At 37.2% G+C, this 21,218-nt stretch overlaps 1 protein-coding gene and 1 non-coding gene across 7 annotated transcripts in view; one reads left to right on the top strand and one right to left on the bottom strand.

The window, feature by feature from the left end:
• HMCN1 (hemicentin 1) overlaps positions 1-21,218 on the bottom strand; it is a 491,961-nt gene that overhangs the window by 160,678 nt on the left and 310,065 nt on the right. For all 6 annotated transcript variants that reach the window (XR_014816519.1, XR_014816520.1, XM_021102640.2 and 3 more), the window contains exons 37-44: positions 16,067-16,168; positions 15,097-15,273; positions 14,230-14,381; positions 12,692-12,815; positions 7,761-7,936; positions 4,885-4,981; positions 2,373-2,495; positions 1,449-1,610 (exon numbers count right to left, since the gene is read on the bottom strand). Coding sequence is in view for 4 of the 6 variants with exons in the window: in XM_021102640.2 (XP_020958299.2) it covers positions 1,449-1,610; positions 2,373-2,495; positions 4,885-4,981; positions 7,761-7,936; positions 12,692-12,815; positions 14,230-14,381; positions 15,097-15,273; positions 16,067-16,168 (1,113 nt within the window). In the remaining 2 variants the exon portion in view is untranslated. The remainder of the gene's footprint in view (positions 1-1,448; positions 1,611-2,372; positions 2,496-4,884; positions 4,982-7,760; positions 7,937-12,691; positions 12,816-14,229; positions 14,382-15,096; positions 15,274-16,066; positions 16,169-21,218) is intronic.
• On the top strand, positions 19,594-19,697 carry LOC146400194 (U6 spliceosomal RNA). The gene has a single exon (XR_014816976.1). It is a non-coding gene; the product is annotated as a U6 spliceosomal RNA (small nuclear RNA).

Below are 21,218 nucleotides of genomic sequence, written 5' to 3'. Positions count from 1 at the left end.
TTATTCTTACCTTCAATGTGGACTTGATACTGCAAATACAGCAGCCTTCTTGAGACCACCAAGAGGTCCCAGATCTCCTGCCCTGATAAGAGTAAAGTGCTGACCAACTCCAGTGACTGGCAACCTCAAGCTTCTCACTATGTGAGAAAATAAACCTCTCGTTGTTTAAGCCACTGATGGCCAGTGATTCTGTGACTTCACCTAATCGTTACTGATTCCAAGAAAGAAAATTAAACTAACTCAGTGCATATGGGTGTGGGAAAGAAAATGGACCAGAGTTAGGAATCCTGTGTTCCAGGGCTGATCCTGTCACATGTCAGCTGTGTGACCTCAGTTTGTCATGGAAACTTCTCTGGGCCTAAGTTAGGGTTAGGGTTAGGGTTAGGGCTAGGGAGGTGATACTTTTGTCTCATATCACAGCTCAGGTCAAGAGTAAATGAAATAAATATTGTAAATACTTTAAAATCATATACAATTAAACATTCTTTAAAATGAGATATTTTTACATATTATAAATATACCCTATGGTACCATGCCACCCTTTCTAGTGCACATGTCCACTGTCCTGCCCCCAACACATTACAGCCACAGTGATATGTCTGCCATTGCAAAGCTGATGCAGAGTGGACAGCTGTACTGCTGAATAGGTAACAGGGAGAAATAAGGAACTGCTCTCCTGCTATGTCAGCACAATTTACATTTGTGGGTCTTATGACAGGTATAGTTATCCCTGAGTATCCACAGAGGACTGGTTCCAAGACCCCTGTCAGATAACAGAATATGACGATGCCAAGTCCATTACATATAAAATGGCACAGCATTTGGATGTAACCTATGCACATCCTCCCTTGTACTTCAAATCATCACTAGGTTAGTTATGCTACCTAACACAATGTAAATACTATGGAAATAGTTACAAATACCACGTAAATGGTATGTAAATAGTTACCTGGTACAGAGCAAATTAAACTTTTGCTTTTTGTAAATTTTTGGCATTAAAAAATAATATATTCGATCTGCAGTTGGTTGAATTCATGGATGTGGAATGCATGGATTTGGAGAGCCAGTTACATATTATAACGATACTTTGTTTTTCTTTTGGTCTTTTTAGGGCCACACCCACAGCATATGGAAGTTCCCAGGCTAGGGGTCTAATCAGGGCTGAAGCTGCCAGCCGATGCCACAGCCACAGCCAACACCAGATCTGAGCCATGTTTGCGACCTACACCATAGCTCACAGCAACGCTGGATCCTTTACCCACTGAGCGAGGCTAGGGATCAAACCTGTGTTCTCATGGATACTATTTGGGTTCGTTTCTGCTGTGCCACAATGGGAACTCCCATAACCATACTACCTTCAGTGAATCTTAAAGATGTGAAGAAAAGTAAAAGAGGAGAATAGAAATATTTTTTTAATTGTGCCAAAGGCTGGTTGGTCAATAACTTACTGTAAACTTGTAGATTATAGTCTTTTTTTGCAGTTCCAGCAACATTCGATGCCACACAGGTATAGAGCCCTGCATCAGATTTTTCAGCAATTGAAATCTGCAACTGCCTGCCTCCAGATAATGTTCTGACTCGCCCTGCAGAATCAGCCAGCACTGGAGAGCCTGCAATGAACACCAAGTGGCAGAATGTGAAGCAAAAATATAAGGTATTTTGTGTATATACTACGATGAGTATCTGTACTTATTGATTTACTTCCTGATTCATGTACTTAAAAGGCAGATGACTGTATAATAATCCTATGCAAAAAGAAGGAAGAAGAGAAAAAAGGAAAGGAGGAGGAGGAGGATGAAGAAATTATCTTCCACAAAATTTCCTTTCAATCAATATTGTATTTAAAGGAAAACATACTTAGCAAAACAAAATAAAATCTTTAAGTAAAACAAAAATTAATTTAAAAATCAATATTTGGATGGTCCTATACTTAATGGACAGAGATATTTGCTGATGAGTAACTGAGAATCTGCTCAACTGCAGAATTCAGTCTTAATGTACCACTCTAAATCTGTCACAAACACCACAAAAACATTTGCCTTAAAAATAATTTTTAAACCAATTTTAAAGAAGAAAAAATAGTTCACTGAATGGTAGATTATTGATCATTATAGCTGCCTCATAACACATTTGATTTAAAAAGAATTAATGTAGAAAATTAATTCCTTCTTGGAAGCACTGAGTCTCAAAACTGAAGATTTTGAGGCTGATATTGTAGAAATAGCACATGTGGCACATGGAACATAAAACAATTATGCTGTCTAGTATTTTAGTATGCAAACCCCAAGAAAGTTTGTTAATAAGTTGACATATTTGTCAAAAAAAATTCATTTAATATTTTTTTTTGTAAGTGCCAAAGTCTGAAAACTGACCTTTTTTCTTCCAAATGAGATTTGGGGGTGGAATACCACTTGATTCACACAATAAACTAATGAGATGCCCTTCAATGACTGTAAGTTGAGCAAGTTCATCAGAACCATAAATATTTGGTGGTACTGAAATATTAAAAGAAGAAAAAATACATTTTAGACTCATTAAATATAAAATTCCCTAATATTCTGCATATAAAATAGGTTCCCACACAAATGGCTCAAGGAAATAATTTAGCACTTGAGGTTGACATATCAACATCACATTAAACATCCACTAAGATGTAGAATAAATACTTAATAGCAGATTTACCATTTTCACAGGTAAACTTAATTATCAAAATACTAAGAGTGACATATAAAGGTGATACAGTATAGACCTTTAGACATCTTGCACCCAAAAAAATGAAGACCGTTTAAAGTTAACCCAGTCATTTGTGCCTTGCCAACTTTGACGTCTCAGACACTGAACAGAACTAAAAGACTTCAGGCATATACCGTACAGTAAAGAACAGAGCCAAGAAATTTGGTCTAAGAAACTGGCATCTTACCTGTCCTGGATTGCAAAGCCTGTCCCTCCACTGGCCTCCAGCTTCTCCTTGGAACCTTCAAAGTGAACCCTGACTACCTACACTTTCCTCAAAGAGACTGAGTCTGCATTTGCTTGCTGAACTCTCCCCTCAGACACTTCTCTGGCTGCAGTACTACCATGTGATGGATGCTTGGTCTCCTAAGCTCTTGAGAGTTGAGGACTCAAGAATCCTCCCCACCAGAACAAAGCTTTCAGCCACTGTTCAACCACCCCAGAAAAGTCTTTATTCCTTTGAGGCTTGTGTCGCCAATTTGCCCTCTTTCCCTTACTTACCACCATCTGTGACCCTTGAACCTTTCACCGAACAATGTGGTACTTGTTTTTATCCTTTCTCTTCACAGGATGACCTGTCATCATTCTGCATGAATTCAGCATCCACACATCTAAACATTTGCCTCCTCAGTTCCTTGATCTGCTCGTCACTTTCTGCATGAAAGGCCCTATGTTTTTCATCATCTAGAAATATTTCTCCTATTAAGCTATAAATTTAGGCCACTTTCTGACAACGGCTTTATCCTTACAGGTCTTTTACTCACTTACTCCCAATTCTTGACCTAATTGAATGCCAAGTCCAAATGCTTCTCAGAGCCCTCCCAATCTAGCTGCCTTCTCTTTTATTTACTAACTTTACTATCTAACTTAGATTTCATGATCAATATTTCTACTAATTCTGTTGCCAAATTCTCTCCTGCCTTACATTATTGCTCTTGCTATTTGGCAACACCCTTGCTCAGGATGAATCCTACAGCTTCCTTTGTCATCACCTATCTCATAGATGGAAATGTTCTACAGAAGAAAATGACAACTACACAATTTGCTATAAATTCATAGTCTCTAACCTAAACTCCACCCTCTACTCCCAATGGCATCCATTGATATAAAAACTTGCAATCTGTATCTGTAGGGCAGACAGTCTCTGAAATCTGGACTTTTATATCTGACTACTTAACATCCCAACTTGGATGCCTCAGAGGCATTGTCAAACTCAACTTGACCCAAATTGAACTCACCCACCTTTGCTCCCTCTCCAAGGGGAGGACACTGCTGTCCATACAGATCAACTGGCCAACCCACACCAACGTCCTTCCTTTACTCTTCTTGTTTTCTCACCTCTCCATGTAATCAACTAATCCTTTCCTAAAGACTCAGAGTTACCAATTAATTATTAATAATTAATACTTAAAAACTACAGTTTATCTACTTTCTTCCTAAAATACAAATATATGAGCATCCCAGTCCCGCTTTAAATCCATTTTATGGTATCTAATCCCCTTGAGGATCAAGTCCATATTTTTAACATCGATTTTCAAGGGCCTCTTCAATACGCCCTTTTAATCTTTCCTACCTAATATCTCCTTACTCTCTGCTGTGTCACACTAGGTTCCACAGTGAACAATGTTTGGTTCATCGAATGCAGACCGTATTCTCCAGGTCTTCATAATGCTTCCATCTTCTTCACAAAGCTTTTCACTTTCATCAGCAGAGTAATCCCATCCCCCAGCCACAAACGCATGTGTCCTCCTTCTCGCTCTCACACACATAATTCACATACACAATTTGGCCTTTTGACCTCTTTTCAACTGACCAATATGCTCTCTGTTGATAGGGAGACTCAATCATTAGAAGATCCTGATTATAGAAGTTAAAGTGCCTATTAATCAGGCAGGAGAGGGGAACCATTCTCCATCAAAGTTACAGTGACCAACACGTTCAGGTTCAGGCAGTCCATCTAGCTGCTCTTGAATGAATTACATTAGATGATGTTCAGGACAGTTCAGCATCATGTAAACATAAAGATTAATGTCTATCTATGTATTAAGACCAATTTTAGTTACGTGGTTGTCATTTTAAGAATTGACACAGAGAACCAAAGGTTAAACCACAGGCTCCCTCATTTGCTTTACAGGGGCTCATCTCACTTACCCCAAATGTTGACATTATAGTTTTTCTCAGTTTTTCCAGCAACATTTGTTGCCTCACAGGTGTAACGACCACTATCTTGAACCTGAGCATCTTCAATCTATAAAACAAAATCATGCTTTGAAACCACAGTTTCTATTTCATAAGTCATTAGGGCTTTTCTATTAATGTTAATTGTGATGTATGATTTTTTTCATCTGTATTCTGAAAGTTTTCAAACATATACAAAGTAGAGAGAATAGTAAAATGGATGGCTATACACCCGTCACCCAAATTCAACAATTCTTATTTATGTCATACCTTAATCGCATTAATTTTAGTGGTTGAAGATCTACAAAGGCCTTTTAAATATAATTAAGACAAAATAGCCCCAAAAAATCACAATTAACCTCTGAATAAGTTATTTATGGCATCAAATATACCATCTTTTTATGGCCAGGATATCACTGAGTAAAACAACACCCTTATTGTTAGTTTATTATGTTTCTTCCCATACTGGGTTTGTAAGCTTCTTCAAGCCAAGTATCATGCTCAATTAATCTCAGTCTCCAAGTACCCATTTTGGTGCTTGGCAGACAACTGCATATCTGCAAATATTTTATATATATTTTTCTGCAACCTATGTTACTACCCGTTCATCATTTATTCATTGACCTTTCACAAGTTATGGAGAATCTTATACCAGGTACTACAGGTAGAAGATACTAAAAGGTTCTGACTTGAGCTTACAATCTAGTTGAGAATATATAGCACATGAACATAAAAAAGAGTAATAACAAAGTATAAAATAATACAAGATAATAAAGAGGTACAACAAACAGTATGTCATTGATTGTTAAATAACTGAAATCAACTGCTAACACATTTAAAAGACAATTGGTGGAGGGAGCTCCTGTTGTGGCTCAGCAGGTTATGAACTTGACTAATATCCATGAGGATGTGGGTCTGATGTCTGGCCTCACTCAGTGGGTTAAGGATCCAGCGTTGCCGTGAGCTTTGGTGTAGGTCACAGATGTGGCTCAGATCTGGCATTGCTATGGCATACGCTGGCAGCTGCAGCTCTGACTCGACTCCTAGCCTAGGACCTTCCATGTGCCACAGGTGCGGCCCTAAAAAAAAAGCAAAAATAAAATAAAATTTAAAAAATGAAAGAGAATTGGAATTGGAGTTATCACTGAAAGGAGTTAGTACCACAGGTGGGCACTAGGCATTTTCATTTCCATGAGGCCTTCTCCCTACAGTGCTTGCTATGGACCCATACACTCCAAGGAGCCTGGTGGCCTCAGTGATGGAGATTCAGAGGATCCCAGGATTTCTTCACCATCACTGCTCTCCTGGCTTCCCCACTCTACTGGAATCTGTGCTCTGAAGAAATGAACTCTTGTACTCACCGACCTTTGCAAAGACAGTTCTAATCACACACAGTTCTCCCTCGCCGGGGCTGGGACTTATACTTGTATAACTGTCTCCCTGGTCAGAGCTTAGGTTTGACAGTTCTACCAGCTGCTTTCTACAACTCTGGGCTCTGCTTCTAAGAAGGGGCAGTGCTTTTTCCTTTTTTTTTTTTTTTCCTAGATAGATCAATTGACTTGTCCTACTTTCCTCCATCAGGGATTCCTCCTTTTCTTCCTCAACAGCTCCATTATTACAGGATCATAATCCAAATATCTCTAACATACACCTCCACGCTCCCTCCCACTCTCTCCCATACTTCTGTCTCCCTTGTGTAAGCTTCTAACGTTTTTCAAGACTCTCTTTGTTCGACAACAATAACCTTCCTTTACCAAGAAGCTATGGGATGTAGTGGTTAGGTGCATGGATTCTGAAAATATACGCCTGTAACCAAATTCCATTTCTGCCACTTAGTAACTGTGAGTGATTACTTAGGCATTCTTTAAATTCTAAATAGGGTTATTATGAGGATTTTATAAACATTCCAATGGCCTGTTGGCTTTCTGAATCCTAATTCCTAAGGGTGACTTCAATATTAGCTGTTATTTCACTCAAATCAACCTTGTCAACATTATTTCTAAATATTTACTCTGCTAAAATCGTTTCAATCACACTAGCTTACTTCTTTTCATAATTAATCCTTTTTCCCCATCTACCTATAAAAAGCCAAGTAGCCTTCCAAGACTATTCTAGGCAACCACGCCCTCATTTTTTGTTATCATTCTCAAATATATTGTCTGTATCATCCAGTTGCTAGAAACTTACAACACTAACGGCGTTTTTCAACTGAGCTGTTAAATTTTCATATTCATGCAAAATTGGAAGGCATTTTGCATAAACGTGGATTTTTTTTTTGGTCTTCTTAGGGCCACACCTATGGCTAGGGGCTGAATTGGAGCTTGAAGCTGTGGCCTATGCTACAGCAATGCGGGATCTGAGCCGCGTCTGTGACCTACACCACAGCTCACTGCATCACTGGATCTTTAATGCACTGAGCAAGGCCAGGGATCGAACCCTTGTCCTCATGGATACTAGCCCAGTTCGTTAACCACTGAGCCATGATGAGAACTCCATGTCATTCTTTTTATACATCCTTACGCCAAGCACCTAGAATGGGTGTTTTCTGATTGGTTGGGTGACAAAAATGATGTACGCCTTAGCATAGTTCTGTAATATTTTCCCAGGAGCATTTTTTTCCCCGTGGCTTCTGGCTACAAATATGAACTGACGTTTAAATATTTAAATATTACCAAACATAAAATTGAAACATATTACAAACCTCATTAATAAAAGGTTCCTAGAATCTTATAAGCTGAAATGAGTAAAATACTCATAAAGTTTATTAGGGGTAGCACTTTGATAGCGGTAATACCAAAGTCATGAGCTGAAGAATGATATGGGAGAAGTGAATGAATGTATAGCCTTACCTTTAACACACTTCCATTTTCAGCGACACTGATGCCTGGTTTCTTCAGCAAGGGGCGGCCGTCTTTCAACCAAGTCAGAGTTGGAAGGGGAATAGCATCGCTTTGACAGAGTAACTCCACAGCTTGGCTAATGAGGACAGAGACGTTCTGTTCTTCTCCCATAATATTTGGTGCAACTAAGTGAAAGATGGGTTTTCCCTCAGGATAAAAAATGCCAACATACCGCTTATCTTTATTAATCATCCATAGATACTGAATAACTTCATTTGTTCTTTTAAGATGTAAGCTCACAGTACTTCTAACATACCATCTTTGCATCACTTGGCTCAGCGTCGAGTGTTAATAAATCACTGATTACTGTGTTCCTATGGAACAGAAGCAGTTTTTCCACAAACTTTTTATGTAAGAAGTTTGAGAACTGGAAGTTCTCATGAAGTGCTCATTTAAGAAACTTATTTTTTTTTTCCCCTGTCTTTTTAGGGCCACACTCCAGCATTTGGAAGTTCCCAAACTAGGGGTCAAATTGGAGCTACAGCTGTTGGCCTCCACCATAGCTATAGCAATGCAGGATCCTTTACCCAGTGAGGCCAGGGATGAAACCCTTGTCCTCAGATACAGGTTGGGTTCATTACTGCTGAGCCACGACGGGAACTCTCAAGAAACTTCTTGAACTGGATGTCACTGCTTAAAATTTTCAAAGCATTAAATCACTCATTGAATATTTGGCACATAACCATGAATTAAATGCAAATACATTTTTGATATCTATATTTTTCTGCAAAAGAAAATAAATTTCATGAATACAGAAGCAAAATTAAAAAAGATCATCCAGTCCCATCTCTCAGGGTGCAAAACATAAGGTGGGTGATAGATAAGAGCTTATTGGAAATAACGTGACTAACTGGTGGAAAAACTAGGGGTCTTCTGACCTGGCAATTTAGAGGCTCTTTCTGGTTTTCCACTGTGCCTTGTCAACTTTCTATGGAATAAAGACCATGTGGGAGAAATGATACACTAAAGACTACACTAAATCAGTGACCAGCTGTACAGCATACAATTACATAAAAAGAAGAAATGAGTTGAAATTTTAATGAGATTAAAATTAGAATTCCTTGGCTATATATAGGCTTGTCAGATGCTGAACTATGTTCCTGGAGAAGTTTAAGGAATCTCCTTCCCTTGGGTGTATTAAAAAATAGAGTAAACAATCATTTGTCTCAGATGCTTTTTAAGTACAGCCCTGCCAGGAATGAGAGGGTGGGCTCCACAAGTTCTCAAGAACTCTTTCAGGCTCATATTTATAATAATTCAAAAACATGAACTAATGATGAAATCAGCCCTACCATACAAGGGCCACTCCAAGATAGCACAGAGGGGAATTTTCTTGGCCATTTCTCACTATGTCCCACAACTATTTAGGATCGTAGGAAACACTGAATATTTGTTGGGTTGTTTTTGGTTTGGGGGTTTTGTTTGTTCTGTTTTGCATCTTGTTTTGTTTTTGTTTTTTTTTTTACAAGAAAGGTTAAGATTCATTGAAATGAATCCTAAAGGATTTTCCAAAGTCCCTGGTAGAAAATAGATTTTTGTGGTAAGGAACATTATTATTGTCAATTAGCCATTGTTTATGGTTTGATACTGCATGTGGCAAAATGACAATGAATGCGGTGGACTTTGGCTAGCACAATGTTTTTGTAACCAGAAGGTTTCTCAGCTACGACATCTTTTACAGAGGGAAAGGCATATGAACTAGAGGGTACTTTCTTGTGCTGGATGCAGGACTGAGGTTAAACCCAAAGGAATTGAAGCTAAAGAAAGAAACTCCATGCACAATGGCTGGGACAGACCAGTGGAGCACTTGTGATGCCCATTCTGAAAATATTATGGAAAAAAAAGTATGTTCTCCAGTCTTAGCAAAAAAAAGTCCCAAGTAGAACTGTCGTTTTCACAGCTTAGAAATAATTTCAGGTTAAGTCTGGTCTAAGTGGATGAAAATGTATCACCACTGTATAAAAATATGTTTATCTTAGATTATTTGTAGAATTTACAAAAGAGCATGAATGCTTCATGACTGGTTGTAGACGTAAGAGTCAGAAATAATTCAAGAAAGCAGGATGCTCATTTATTTCCAAATATTTTTCCTTCAATTACTTTTCTTTACAGCTGACTGAGTCAAATCAAGCTCAAAAGGAAACCAGAGTTTTTAAATTGAGAGGAAAAATACAAGAACAATAGAGTGTTTGTTTCTTAGAGCACACAAGTTAAAGCAAATCTAATTACAGCCAAGGATATATATCACCAAAGCACATCTATTTATTTCTGCCATGTCTTTCATTTCCAACTTTTTGTTTAGTCTGAATAGAAAACAAGCTTCTACCCTTTAGATCTTCAGCTTCCTTAGATGTTATTCCTATTCTGCTTTGTGGTTATGTTGCTTAGGAAGGGGTGTGTCATGCTGTTTCTCATCCTAAACAATATGCTTGTTAAATTTAATTACCCAAATCAGAACTGCCATAGGGTTATGCTTGTGGAGACACTGGGGAATGTGTGACCTCTAAGAAAGTTCTCAGAGCTTAGGTTGAAAGAAAAGGTATTACAGGAATCCAAATCATTTAAAAACTCAATTCTCTTGTTTAGCGCCTCAGAATAGGGTAACACATACTCTGAATTTATACAAGGGAGTAACGTTTTTCATGAACTACTCTTGTACTTACGTTAAGGAGGGCTATTTTACTTACTGTCTGCCTTTCCTACCACCCCCCACACTCTACAGCATAAATCTGAAAGAGACTGACCTCTGAAGATGCACATCCATTTATACACCAGACAGACACAAGATAGCCAAGGTTACCAGCACAATTTTAGGAATATGATGTATGGACATAATACTAACAGCAGAGCGTAGACTGGTGGCTAAATTTAGATTGAACCCCTATTTCAATTTGGTACTTCTTAAGCATTTGAAATACACATGCATGGCAAGCTACTAAACACACACACGTATTCTCAAACACGTGTGTGATCATTAGTCACTTGACTTTTACCCCAGAGAGGAGAGTCTGGTTTTCAGATTGAAAGGGTCGTATGGGAGTATCTGAACAAATGATTAAGAATAATGATGCACATTTTCATAACTCCTGGGAAGTATCAACTCTCTCACCGCCCAGGTCCACTTTGGACACTAACCAATGTAGAGACGGAAAAGAGCCAATGCTAGATTTTCACTGCTGAGAACAACCCACTGAATTCCAATGTCCATCCTCCACCTGCTCACCAATGACTGAAGGAGCTACTGTGTCCCAAACTTAGACTGATGAGTCATTCTCCAAGGATATTTTAGCTTGGGAACATTCCAGTTTTTCATAATGCATAAAAGTGACCCCTTCAGGGAAGGAGTTAGATTTCTTGAGGTGGGGCATTTTAGACCTATGTGTTATCTCAGACATCCAGCACCAGCAGAGCTGGAGGATGGCTGCAGACCCATGTCAACTGCAGAAGCAACAAAAAAAGAAGGATGCATAATGAGCCTTGGGTATTTCACCTATGCTAACTGGGTTTTTGTTTTTTGGGTTTTTTTTTTTTTTAGCTTAATTAGACATGTATGGTATCTGTGTTGTAACAAGGGGCCCTTTTATTAAAAATTATGACTTATTATCTAAGTTATTTGTGATGATTGTATTTTTTTTTTTTTTTGGCAAACTCAAAAAGGGAATCCAATCCACATGACCTGGAGGTTAAAAAAAAAAAAGTAATATATTTTGAATAGGAGTGAATATTTGGAAGTGAGGTAGGGTTTAGAAGAAAAGCCTGCATTAAACAGATACTCTTTGAGGGCCACTGAAGAAACAAATGCATTATTCTAGGGACTGAGAATTGAAGTGTAAATTTAAAAAGCCTGAAAGTGGAGTTCCCGTCGTGGCTCAGCGGTTAACGAATCCAACTAGGAACCATGAGGTTTCAGGTTCGATCCCTGGCCTTGCTCAGTGGGTTAAGGATCCTGCCTTGCGGCGAGCTGTGGTGTAGATCCCAGATGTGGCTCGGATCCCGCATTGCTGTGGCTCTGGCGAAGGCCAGCGGGTACAGCTCCAATTAGACCCCTAGCCTGGGAACCTCCATATGCCATAGGAGCGGCCCTAGAAAAGGCAAAAAGACAGCAAACAGACAAAAACATGAAAGAGAAGAAAAATGTCTAGAACAAATAAGGAGATTGCTCTCATTTATAACCTCCATATGCTGCGGGTGAGGCCCTAGAAAAGACAAAAAAATAAAAAAATAAAAATAAAAAGCCTGAAAGCGCTCTAAAGGCAAAGGTACACTAAAATGTGGAATGACAGGTGTAATCTATGAATGGAGGCCAAGGAGGCCCCAACCTAGTTCTGGGGCATTTTGGTGTGATGGAATCAGACCTTTCCTTTTGTACCTTACACCTGCATCATAGGTAGGAAAAGAATACTTCGATTTTGCCTAGGTTTATGTTTAGTTTAACTTTTGCTTCCAAGATATCCTTTAACTCATAGACATACTACTGACTATAAAATATGCTGATTGTAATTATGATTAAAAAGTAATAAAATCCAGGCTTCCAGGAGAATAGATCAAAAGAGCTGCTTGAATGAAGCTTGCTTTAGTGAGAAGATTATGTCTTCCAAATTGCCCAGATCTCTCCATAGTCATGGTTTTCAGAGTATTTATAAAACCAACACCTCACATGCTGGATGTATGTGTTTTCCTTTCTCAGAACTTCAAAAATAGAAAATCAAAGTCAAATATAAGGCAGATACGGCAGAAAGGGAGACTCTGATTCAATTAATCTTATAACACTATTTCTATTGTTTATAGCTCTTTATTGTCAAAACCTCCCAACTTCCTCAATGATCTGAGGACTTAACACACAGCTAAATCAGAGTGGAATAATCATGAAAACGTCTCACCATAGACTCTGAGGTCAATGTCTCTTTGTTTCTCCCCAGCAGCATTCACTGCCACGCAGGTGTATCTTCCCGTGTCACTGATCTGTGCGCTGGTCAATGCTAGGATGCGGCCCCCAGACAGAACCTATCAATGATTAGAAAGCTAAATAACCAACGTGTCTTCTGAGGATTGTAGGTGTCAACATACTTTTTCAATTATTTTCTGGGCTTGATCAATTGAACATTTGCCTCTTGAAGGATTTCCACATGGATATGCCTCCTTTGGGCGAGCATCATTTAATTCCCTTCTCATCTCATCTGGGGAGGAAGACAGAGGCTAGAGCCAAACTTCGAAGTGACCAATGAACACAACTCTCTACATACAGTGTCAAGTGAAGGTCCGCCCTCACCCACATTTACTACCGAAAAGAGAAAGCCACCAGGGGAGAAAGATTAGAAGTAGGAATGAAAGAAGCCAATCTCCTCCTAATTTTTCTTTAGGAGAACAAGTAAGAAGTTAAAATTAACGGCACAGTAGCAGCCATATAAATGAATTAGTCATGTTCACTGCCCTTTTATCTCACTGACGGGTTGTAGCTTTACAATATGTATACTGATTCTGGAGAGTCTATGATCTCAAATTCTGCAAGTAATGGTTTTATACGAAAAGTTCAAAAAGTAGGATGGTTGGAGACCTAAGCTCTCTGCTAGGCATAACAAAATTAAAGTACACTTTAAATGAAAGACATGTATTTCTGCATTATTAAATTAGAGTGTGAAGGACTTAAATTTTTTCTTAGACTCAAATGTCATTTTCTCATAATTGTGCCTTTGTAGCTTTCCCTTATATGATGTTTTGGTGGAAGTAAATTTACTCTATATGGTTCTCTGATTCATTATCAGTTCCAGACATTTGAATAGAACTTCTACCAAGAAATATCTGCTTTTGTGGTTGCTGAACATTTCATGTGGGGTATCTTTTACGAAGGTGCCATAGAGTGGAAGTGGGGAAGTAGAAAGTGTCTAAAACAATGGTCAAAATATAGCACTACACATGTTAGTTAAGAGACCTCTTAGATATACTGAGGATTTCCTTATTTCCTTATTTTTATTTTTTTGGCTGCACCCATGGCATGCAGAAGTTCTTGGGCCAGGGATCAAAACCATTCCACAGCAGTGACAATACCAGATCCTTAACCACTCGGCCACCAGGGAATTCCCCACATTAAGTTTTTAATGAATTGTTTAGAATCACTTCTGATGGAACATGGTGGAGGATAATGTGAAAAACAAGAATGCATATTAATGTATAACTGAGTCACTTTTCTGTATAGCAGAAACTGACAGAACATTGTAAATCAACTATAATAATTTTTTTTTAAATAAAAAAAAGAAATCCTAATTGTGGGTCCATGGTAGTTACAGATGCATACATGTACATTTCTGCAAAACATTTGTGAATCCTTGTTCTCCAAATCTCTTTAGTAGTTTTGCTTGTTTATACTTCCTATATTGAATAATTAGATGGGAGACATCACTTAAGGAATGACAGAGAGTACCTGTATCCCATTAGCGAAACTAGCAACAGGGCTCCCATCTTTCAACCAGGTCAGACTTGGGGCAGGGATACCTCGGGCTTCACATTCTAACCTCACCATGTTATTAACCACCACTGCCACCATGTTACTGCCACCAGAAATGGAGGGGGGCACTGAAAAGGAATAAAGATCAATAAATAAAAGTAAGATGTTAAGATCACAGAGGATTTCATCTCAAAATAATAATGACTATATCTTGTGTCCATAGTAACATATCTTACATTTGATTTCTTTTTTTAAAAATTACTAGGTTTTTTTGTTTGGCTGCACCCATAGCATGTCAAAGTTCCTGGGCCAGGGACTGAATCCACACCACAGCAGCTACCCGAGCTGCTGCAGTGATAATACCATATCCTTAACTTGCTGTACCCCAGAGAACACCAACATTTTATTTCTTGATTTCTAGGCTTGTGTGTGTCTCTGTGAGTTTTTCCTTCTACTGTATCTACTTCTGTATGTTAACTAAAAACTCCTTGGTCTTAAAAACATTATTCTAGATAATAACTTGGAAACATTTATTCAAATAATACCTATGATTCTGGCAGGCAATATTTACAAACAGGGCTATTGTCTTTAGCTGCTAAGATTGTTGATGACTGTTTTCAATAACTCACCTAAAGCAAAGTTAAATTCCATGATATGTGAAAATAGAACATTGAACAGGAATCAGAAAAATATAAACATATCGGTTTTAGAACACTGCACCCTCACAAATAAAGATGCCCATAACACATTCTGTTAAATATTTATACTAGAATTTTATAGATGCACTGAGTCATTTTGAATGCTTCTTTACCCCAGGATGAATCTAGGAGAAGTAGCACTAACCATGGACCTGTAGACTGTAAAATAACTCTGTAGCTCCAGCTGAGTTGATGGCCACACATTTGTATATGCCAGCATCTGTGATCTGGGCACTTTCAATACTGATGATCTGTCCTCTGTTCAAGAAAGTCACACTACCGGAACCTGACAGTGGACGGTTATCTTTGTACCACATAATACCTGCAAGGAGAGGAGAAGAGAAGCCCATTTCGTTAAAAAAATTTTTTAAAAGCTCAACACACACACTACATCAGAGCTTAGCTACAGCAATAACAATTGCTCTATTCTTATGCTTATCATTCTAGTTCCATCTGCTTAAATATTTCTTCAGGGTTAATTTTTTTAGGAGGAGGTAAACCTTAGAAAAACATGAATAGCCAAGCCAATGAAAATTCTGAGGTGAATTTATAAAAAAGGTATTTACATTATCTCTAATGTATTAATACCTGTTTGTTAGCAATTTTCAACCAGTTCTATTTTTTTTGGTGTAGTACATATTCCTCTCATCTATAAAATCTTTGTTTATGTAACTAATCAAAACCAACACCATGCACACTATTAACCTCAAAGTTTTATATTATTATTGACACATGAACAACTTACCAGTGATGAGAATCAATAAAACAATGTCTCATCCAATGACCGATTTATAATCAATTTAGACTCAATAAAAAATATTTTTCAACATAAATGTACATACAATAACACTGAGGGCTCTGTGGCCATAGTAAGGTCAATAAGACAATTAGTTAATGACCTATTTCTACATTGTTTAAATGAGTAAATTATTGCATAAAGTTAAAGCATGGGAATTCATAAATATCCACTTAGTGGTACCATTATCAATGTTTTACTCCTGAAATGTAGTATATTTCTTTCATCAGTAGTTACTTTATTATGCTTATAAAGAGATACAGCAATTCCCAGAGACCTTAAAATGTTAATAAGTTACAGAGTCCACAAGTAAACATACCAGGCAAGGGATTTCCAGCTGCCTTACACTCTAGCTGTATGGGGTTGTTTACCACTACGGTCTCATTCAGCATTTTCCCTGCATCCTCCAGACTGGGAGGTTCTGTAAGAAGCCCAAAGAGATAATTAACACACATAACAGGATGCTTAAACTGAAACTGTTGCTCAGTCGAAAGTAGCATTTCCTCCTTTCTTTCTTTCACTTATATATAATGATACATGTGGAATAATACCAAAGTATACTACTAAGTAGAAATGAAGAACAGGATGGAAAAAAGATCTTAATAGGTTTACTGGATCATCTCTGTCTCTGTGCCCAGTTGGGAAAACCCTTAGAACTGTAGATTAGCAGAGAAGTAAAGGAAAGTTAAAGGAGTATTTTCTTATTCCAATTTATCTGATTGGTCTGATGATGAACTGCCTTTACCAAGAAGTAATCTAACGCCTTTGAATGTCTCTAGTGAAAGGCTATTGATATTTCTCAAAATATCTGACTTTATCTTAGAACGGTACTACCTTAAACCATTTCAGAGAAATTAGAATCATTTTGTTAATTAGTTTTGCTTTTGATATAAAAGTTGTAGTTAACTACTAAAATAAAACAGAAAACTACATTTGAAGCTTTAATCACAGACAATGCTGCTCTATTTTTAATGTATTTATAAAGCAGGAATTCAGAAAATCTAAGAGGCATAGGTGAAAGTAATGACAACTTGGAACAGCAATGCCCTATGTCTTTTCCTGTCTCAAAGAGTGTACAAAGGAAGCCAGGATAAAAACAAAATGACAAGTAAACTAGAGCCCTAATCTTATTTGGAGAAAATGCTGCAGGTATGTTAGGTCTGAGGTTTACATAGAAATGTATTTTAAAGATTTGCTAAATTTAACTTATTCAGTGCACTAGAGCTCCTGATCCCTGACTCCTATACGAGTAAACAACTGATCCATTCATTAATCTGTAGAAAAACAGGGAAGGGAGAAAAGAGAAAGGGGAGCAACAAAATGATTAGAACTAAAAAGACAGCAGAAATAAAAAAATATAAATGAGGAGCATAACTGAGAATGAGTTCATTTTCTTGGTCAGTGGACAGTCAACCCTATTTGAGAGTTAACAGTGCTTTTTAAAATTAAATAACATGGGTAAAACAATTGCAAAAAGGATGACAATAAAGAGCTTGACAAAGGTATACCACAACAAGGGTGATATCAATTTCTGACAAACGGGTATACAAAGCAGAAATAATGCTTTCTATTGATTGAACTCCACGATTCATGAAGAATCCATTATAATGATAATGTTTTATGCATTCAATAACAAAGCAAAGACTGTTAAAAAGCAGAAAAAAATTTTTGAAAAATATAAAAGTAGTGTATTTTAGTATACCTTTCTCATAAATTGATTATGTGGTAAACAAAAATGTTATAGATCATTTGAAAACCACCCATCCAGATTGCATATGTATATGGGGTGTGTGTGTGTGTGTGTGTGTGTGCGTGTGTATGTGTGTTGTGTATATGTATGTATTTATATATTTACGGTTAACAAAGAATATATATTATTTTCAAATGTCAACAGGATATTTTCAAAAGAGATTATATATTTAGGCCACAAAATTCCCAATAAAGCATTTATAACCACAATTTAATAAAACCGTAATAAAAAACCACAGAACTCAGTAGTAAAATACAACGTTCTTCACAAGGTGAAAAAATCTTATAAAAGAGGAAATCAAGACAAAAAATTAAGAGTAAAAATAAATAAGTTATAATGAAATTGATTGAAACTAAAACTTAAGGCATGTTAAGCAGTACATTACTCAAAGAAAATCTTACAGCCCTAATTAATACACTAAAAAATAAGAAATAATGAAAACAAATGTTCTGAACATTCAACTCAGATTCTAGAAAAAGATCAATAAAATAAATGAACAGGAATCAGGAATAAAAAAATAAAAATAAATGCAGAAGACCACCCCAAAGAAAACAAGCAATTAAAAAAATAATAACTAAAGACATTAAAACTCAAAGCCAGGTTTTGACAAGTTTAAAACAAAAATATGTCCTCAAAAGTAGATACATCTGTGGGCCATATTTCTGTTTTAGTGCAAGGGGTTACTGAAGACAAAGCCTAGATTCCACTCCTCCTTCACACCTGTAGTTTTTTGTATCTATTTAATTAAATGTTTAACCCTTCCTGCTTGAAATGCCTGGACTGTTTCTATTTTATGCACTAAATTCTGACTCATGAGATGGTATTTAAGGACAAAAGACCTTTAAATACGGCTATCTGACTTTTCCAACTGGAAAGGAAAAATAATTAGTCCACGGTACATTCCTTCAAAACAGTTATTTAAGTACTAACCTTAAGCCTTCTGGACTAAATTGATCACTGAGGGCTTTGACAGACTATGTAGCTGCTGCAATAAAACAATATGGTGGAAATCAGAAATAAAAGAGCTATGGAGTAGGTTGGCTAGTTTTCACTCCATTAGAGAACTTAAAAAAAAAAAGATTATATGTCAGCAAGAATGGCATAGTAAGGACTCTGAAAATCCACTCCTCCATAAAAAAAGAACATCAGAAAAATTATCAAAACCAACATTTCCACAATTCTGGAAATTAACCAAAGACCGGCAATAATCCAAGAGGTATTTATTCAAGAAAAACATATAAATCTAGTTAAGAACCATGAGTTTTATGATGCTTTATCTCACTCTATTCCCATCACTCTCTTCTCACTTCAGCAGTAACTCTGAAAACAAAATCCCTGAGATCACAGTGACAAAATCAGCCCAGTAGATACTGGAGGGAGTAGAATGGGTTTGGAGCTACCTAAAAGCCCCATTCCTAGAAAACTCATGATTGGACCAGTCTGGCCCTTCCCTGGAAATTCCCACTCACAAAACTTGTCTTTACTTAACCAGACCCAGAGCTTGCTCATTGCAAACACTTTTCCAGGGGCATTTCTGAAGACTATAAAACAGACTTCACATTGTCCAGAAAAGTCATCATATTAGTTTCCTTCTCCTTCCATAGCAAATTAGCTCAAACTTGGTAGTTTAAATAATATAAATGTATTAACTTACAATTCCATGGATCAGAAGTTCGACAGGCATTAAAATCAAGGCTACATACAGAAAGGCTCGATTCCTTTCTTCAGGATTCAGAGGAAGCTCTGTTTCCTTGCCTTTTCCAACCTACAGAGAGGATGCTTACATTCCTCAGTTTGTGGGCCCCTTCCTCCATCTTCGAAGCCAGCAATGGCAAAGTAAGGAGGGCTTGTAAGACATTCTCACATCTTATCAATCCAAAATTCTGCCTTTCTCTTCCACTTATAATGACCCTTATGATTTTAAGGTCAGCGACTAACAATGTTAGTTCCACCTGTAATCTTAACTCCCCTTTGCCATGTAACCTAACATATTCACAGGTACCAGGATTAGGATATGAATATTTGGGGAATGCCAGCATTCTACCTACTCACTAAATATGTAAACAGAAGAAACAACAAAACAAAAGAGCAATAGAGTGCTGGCTTCAGCACATATACTAAAATTGGAACAACACAGAGAAGATTAGCATGGCCCCTGCACAAGGATGACACACAAATTCATGAAGCATTCCATATTTTTAAGAATGAAATTAGAACACTCTAACACCATACACAAAAATAAACTCCAAATGGATTAAAGACCTAGATATAAGACCAGACACTATAAAACTCTTAGAGGAAAACATAGGCCAAACACTCTCTGACATAAACGACAGCAACATCTTCTCAGATCCACCTATCAGAGTATTGACAGTAAAAACAAAAATAAACAAATGGGACCTACTCAAACTTCAAAGTTTCTGCACAGCAAAGGAAACCCTAAACAAAACAAAAAAACAACTCACAGAATGGGAGAAAATATTTGCAAGTGAATCAACTGACAAGGGATTAATCTCCAAAATTTATAAACAACTTCTGCAGCTCCATACCAAAAAAATAAACAACCCCATCCAAAAATGGCAGAAGATCTAAACAGACAGTTCTCCAAAAAAGACATACAGATGGCCAAAAAAACACATGAAAACATGTTCAACATCACTCATTATTAGAGAAATGCAAATCAAAACCACGATGAGGTACCACCTTACACCAACCAGAATGGCCATCATCCAAAAGTCTACAAACAATAAGTGCTGGAGAGGGTGTGGAGAAAAAGGAACCCTAGTACACTGTTGGTGGGATTGTAAATTGGTGCAACCACTGTGGAAAGCAGTATCAAGATTCCTCAGAAAACTAAACATAGAACTACCATTTGATCCAGCAATTCCACTCCTGGGCATCTATCCAGAGAAAACCACGACTCGCAAAGACACATGTACTCCAATGTTCATTGCAGCACTCTTTTCAATAGCCAAGACATGGCAACAACCTAAATGTCCATCGACAGAGGAGTGGATCCAGAAGATGTGGCATATATACACAGTGGAATATTACTTAGCCATCAAAAAGAAGGAAATACTGACATTTTTAGCAACATGGGTGGACCTAGAAATTATCATGTTAAGTGACATCAGTCATACAATGAGACACCAACATCAAATGCTTTCACTGACATGTGGAATCTGAAAAAAGGACAGATGGAACTTCTTTGCAGAACAGATGCTGACTTACAGACACTGAAAAACTTATGGTCTCCAGAGGAGACAGTTTGGGGGGTGGGGGGATGTGCCTGGGCTGTGGGATGGAAATCCTGTGAAATCAGATTGTTATGATCATTATACAACTACAGATGTGATAAATTCATTTGAGTAATAAAAAAAAAGAAAAAATGGAAATAGGTAAGAGAAAAAAAAAGAGCAATAGAAGTGACAACAACAAAAATTATGGAGAAAATAAGATATGATTTCCAGACTTGTCACATTATATTATTTAATATGTCTACATAAAAAATCATGAAACATGCAAAGAAACAACATGGTCCATATTCAGGAAGAGAAACAGTCAATATAAACTCTCCATGAGGAAACCCAGATGTTGAACTTAATTAGTCAAAGACTTCAGATTAGCTATATTAATTATGTTTCAGGAGCTAAAGAAAAATATGTCTCAAGAACAAAAGGAAAGCAGGAGAAAAATGTTTCACTAAATAGTGTAAATCAAG

This window comes from Sus scrofa, chromosome 9 (assembly GCF_054392235.1).
Source record: "Sus scrofa isolate SSC_HxYL_T2T_F1_AM1 chromosome 9, Sscrofa_HxYL_maternal_Yorkshire_Landrace_v2.0, whole genome shotgun sequence".
In the NCBI taxonomy this organism is placed as follows: domain Eukaryota; kingdom Metazoa; phylum Chordata; class Mammalia; order Artiodactyla; family Suidae; genus Sus; species Sus scrofa.
Note: the sequence above shows the minus strand (reverse complement) of the source record. Positions and strands in the feature narration are given on the sequence as shown.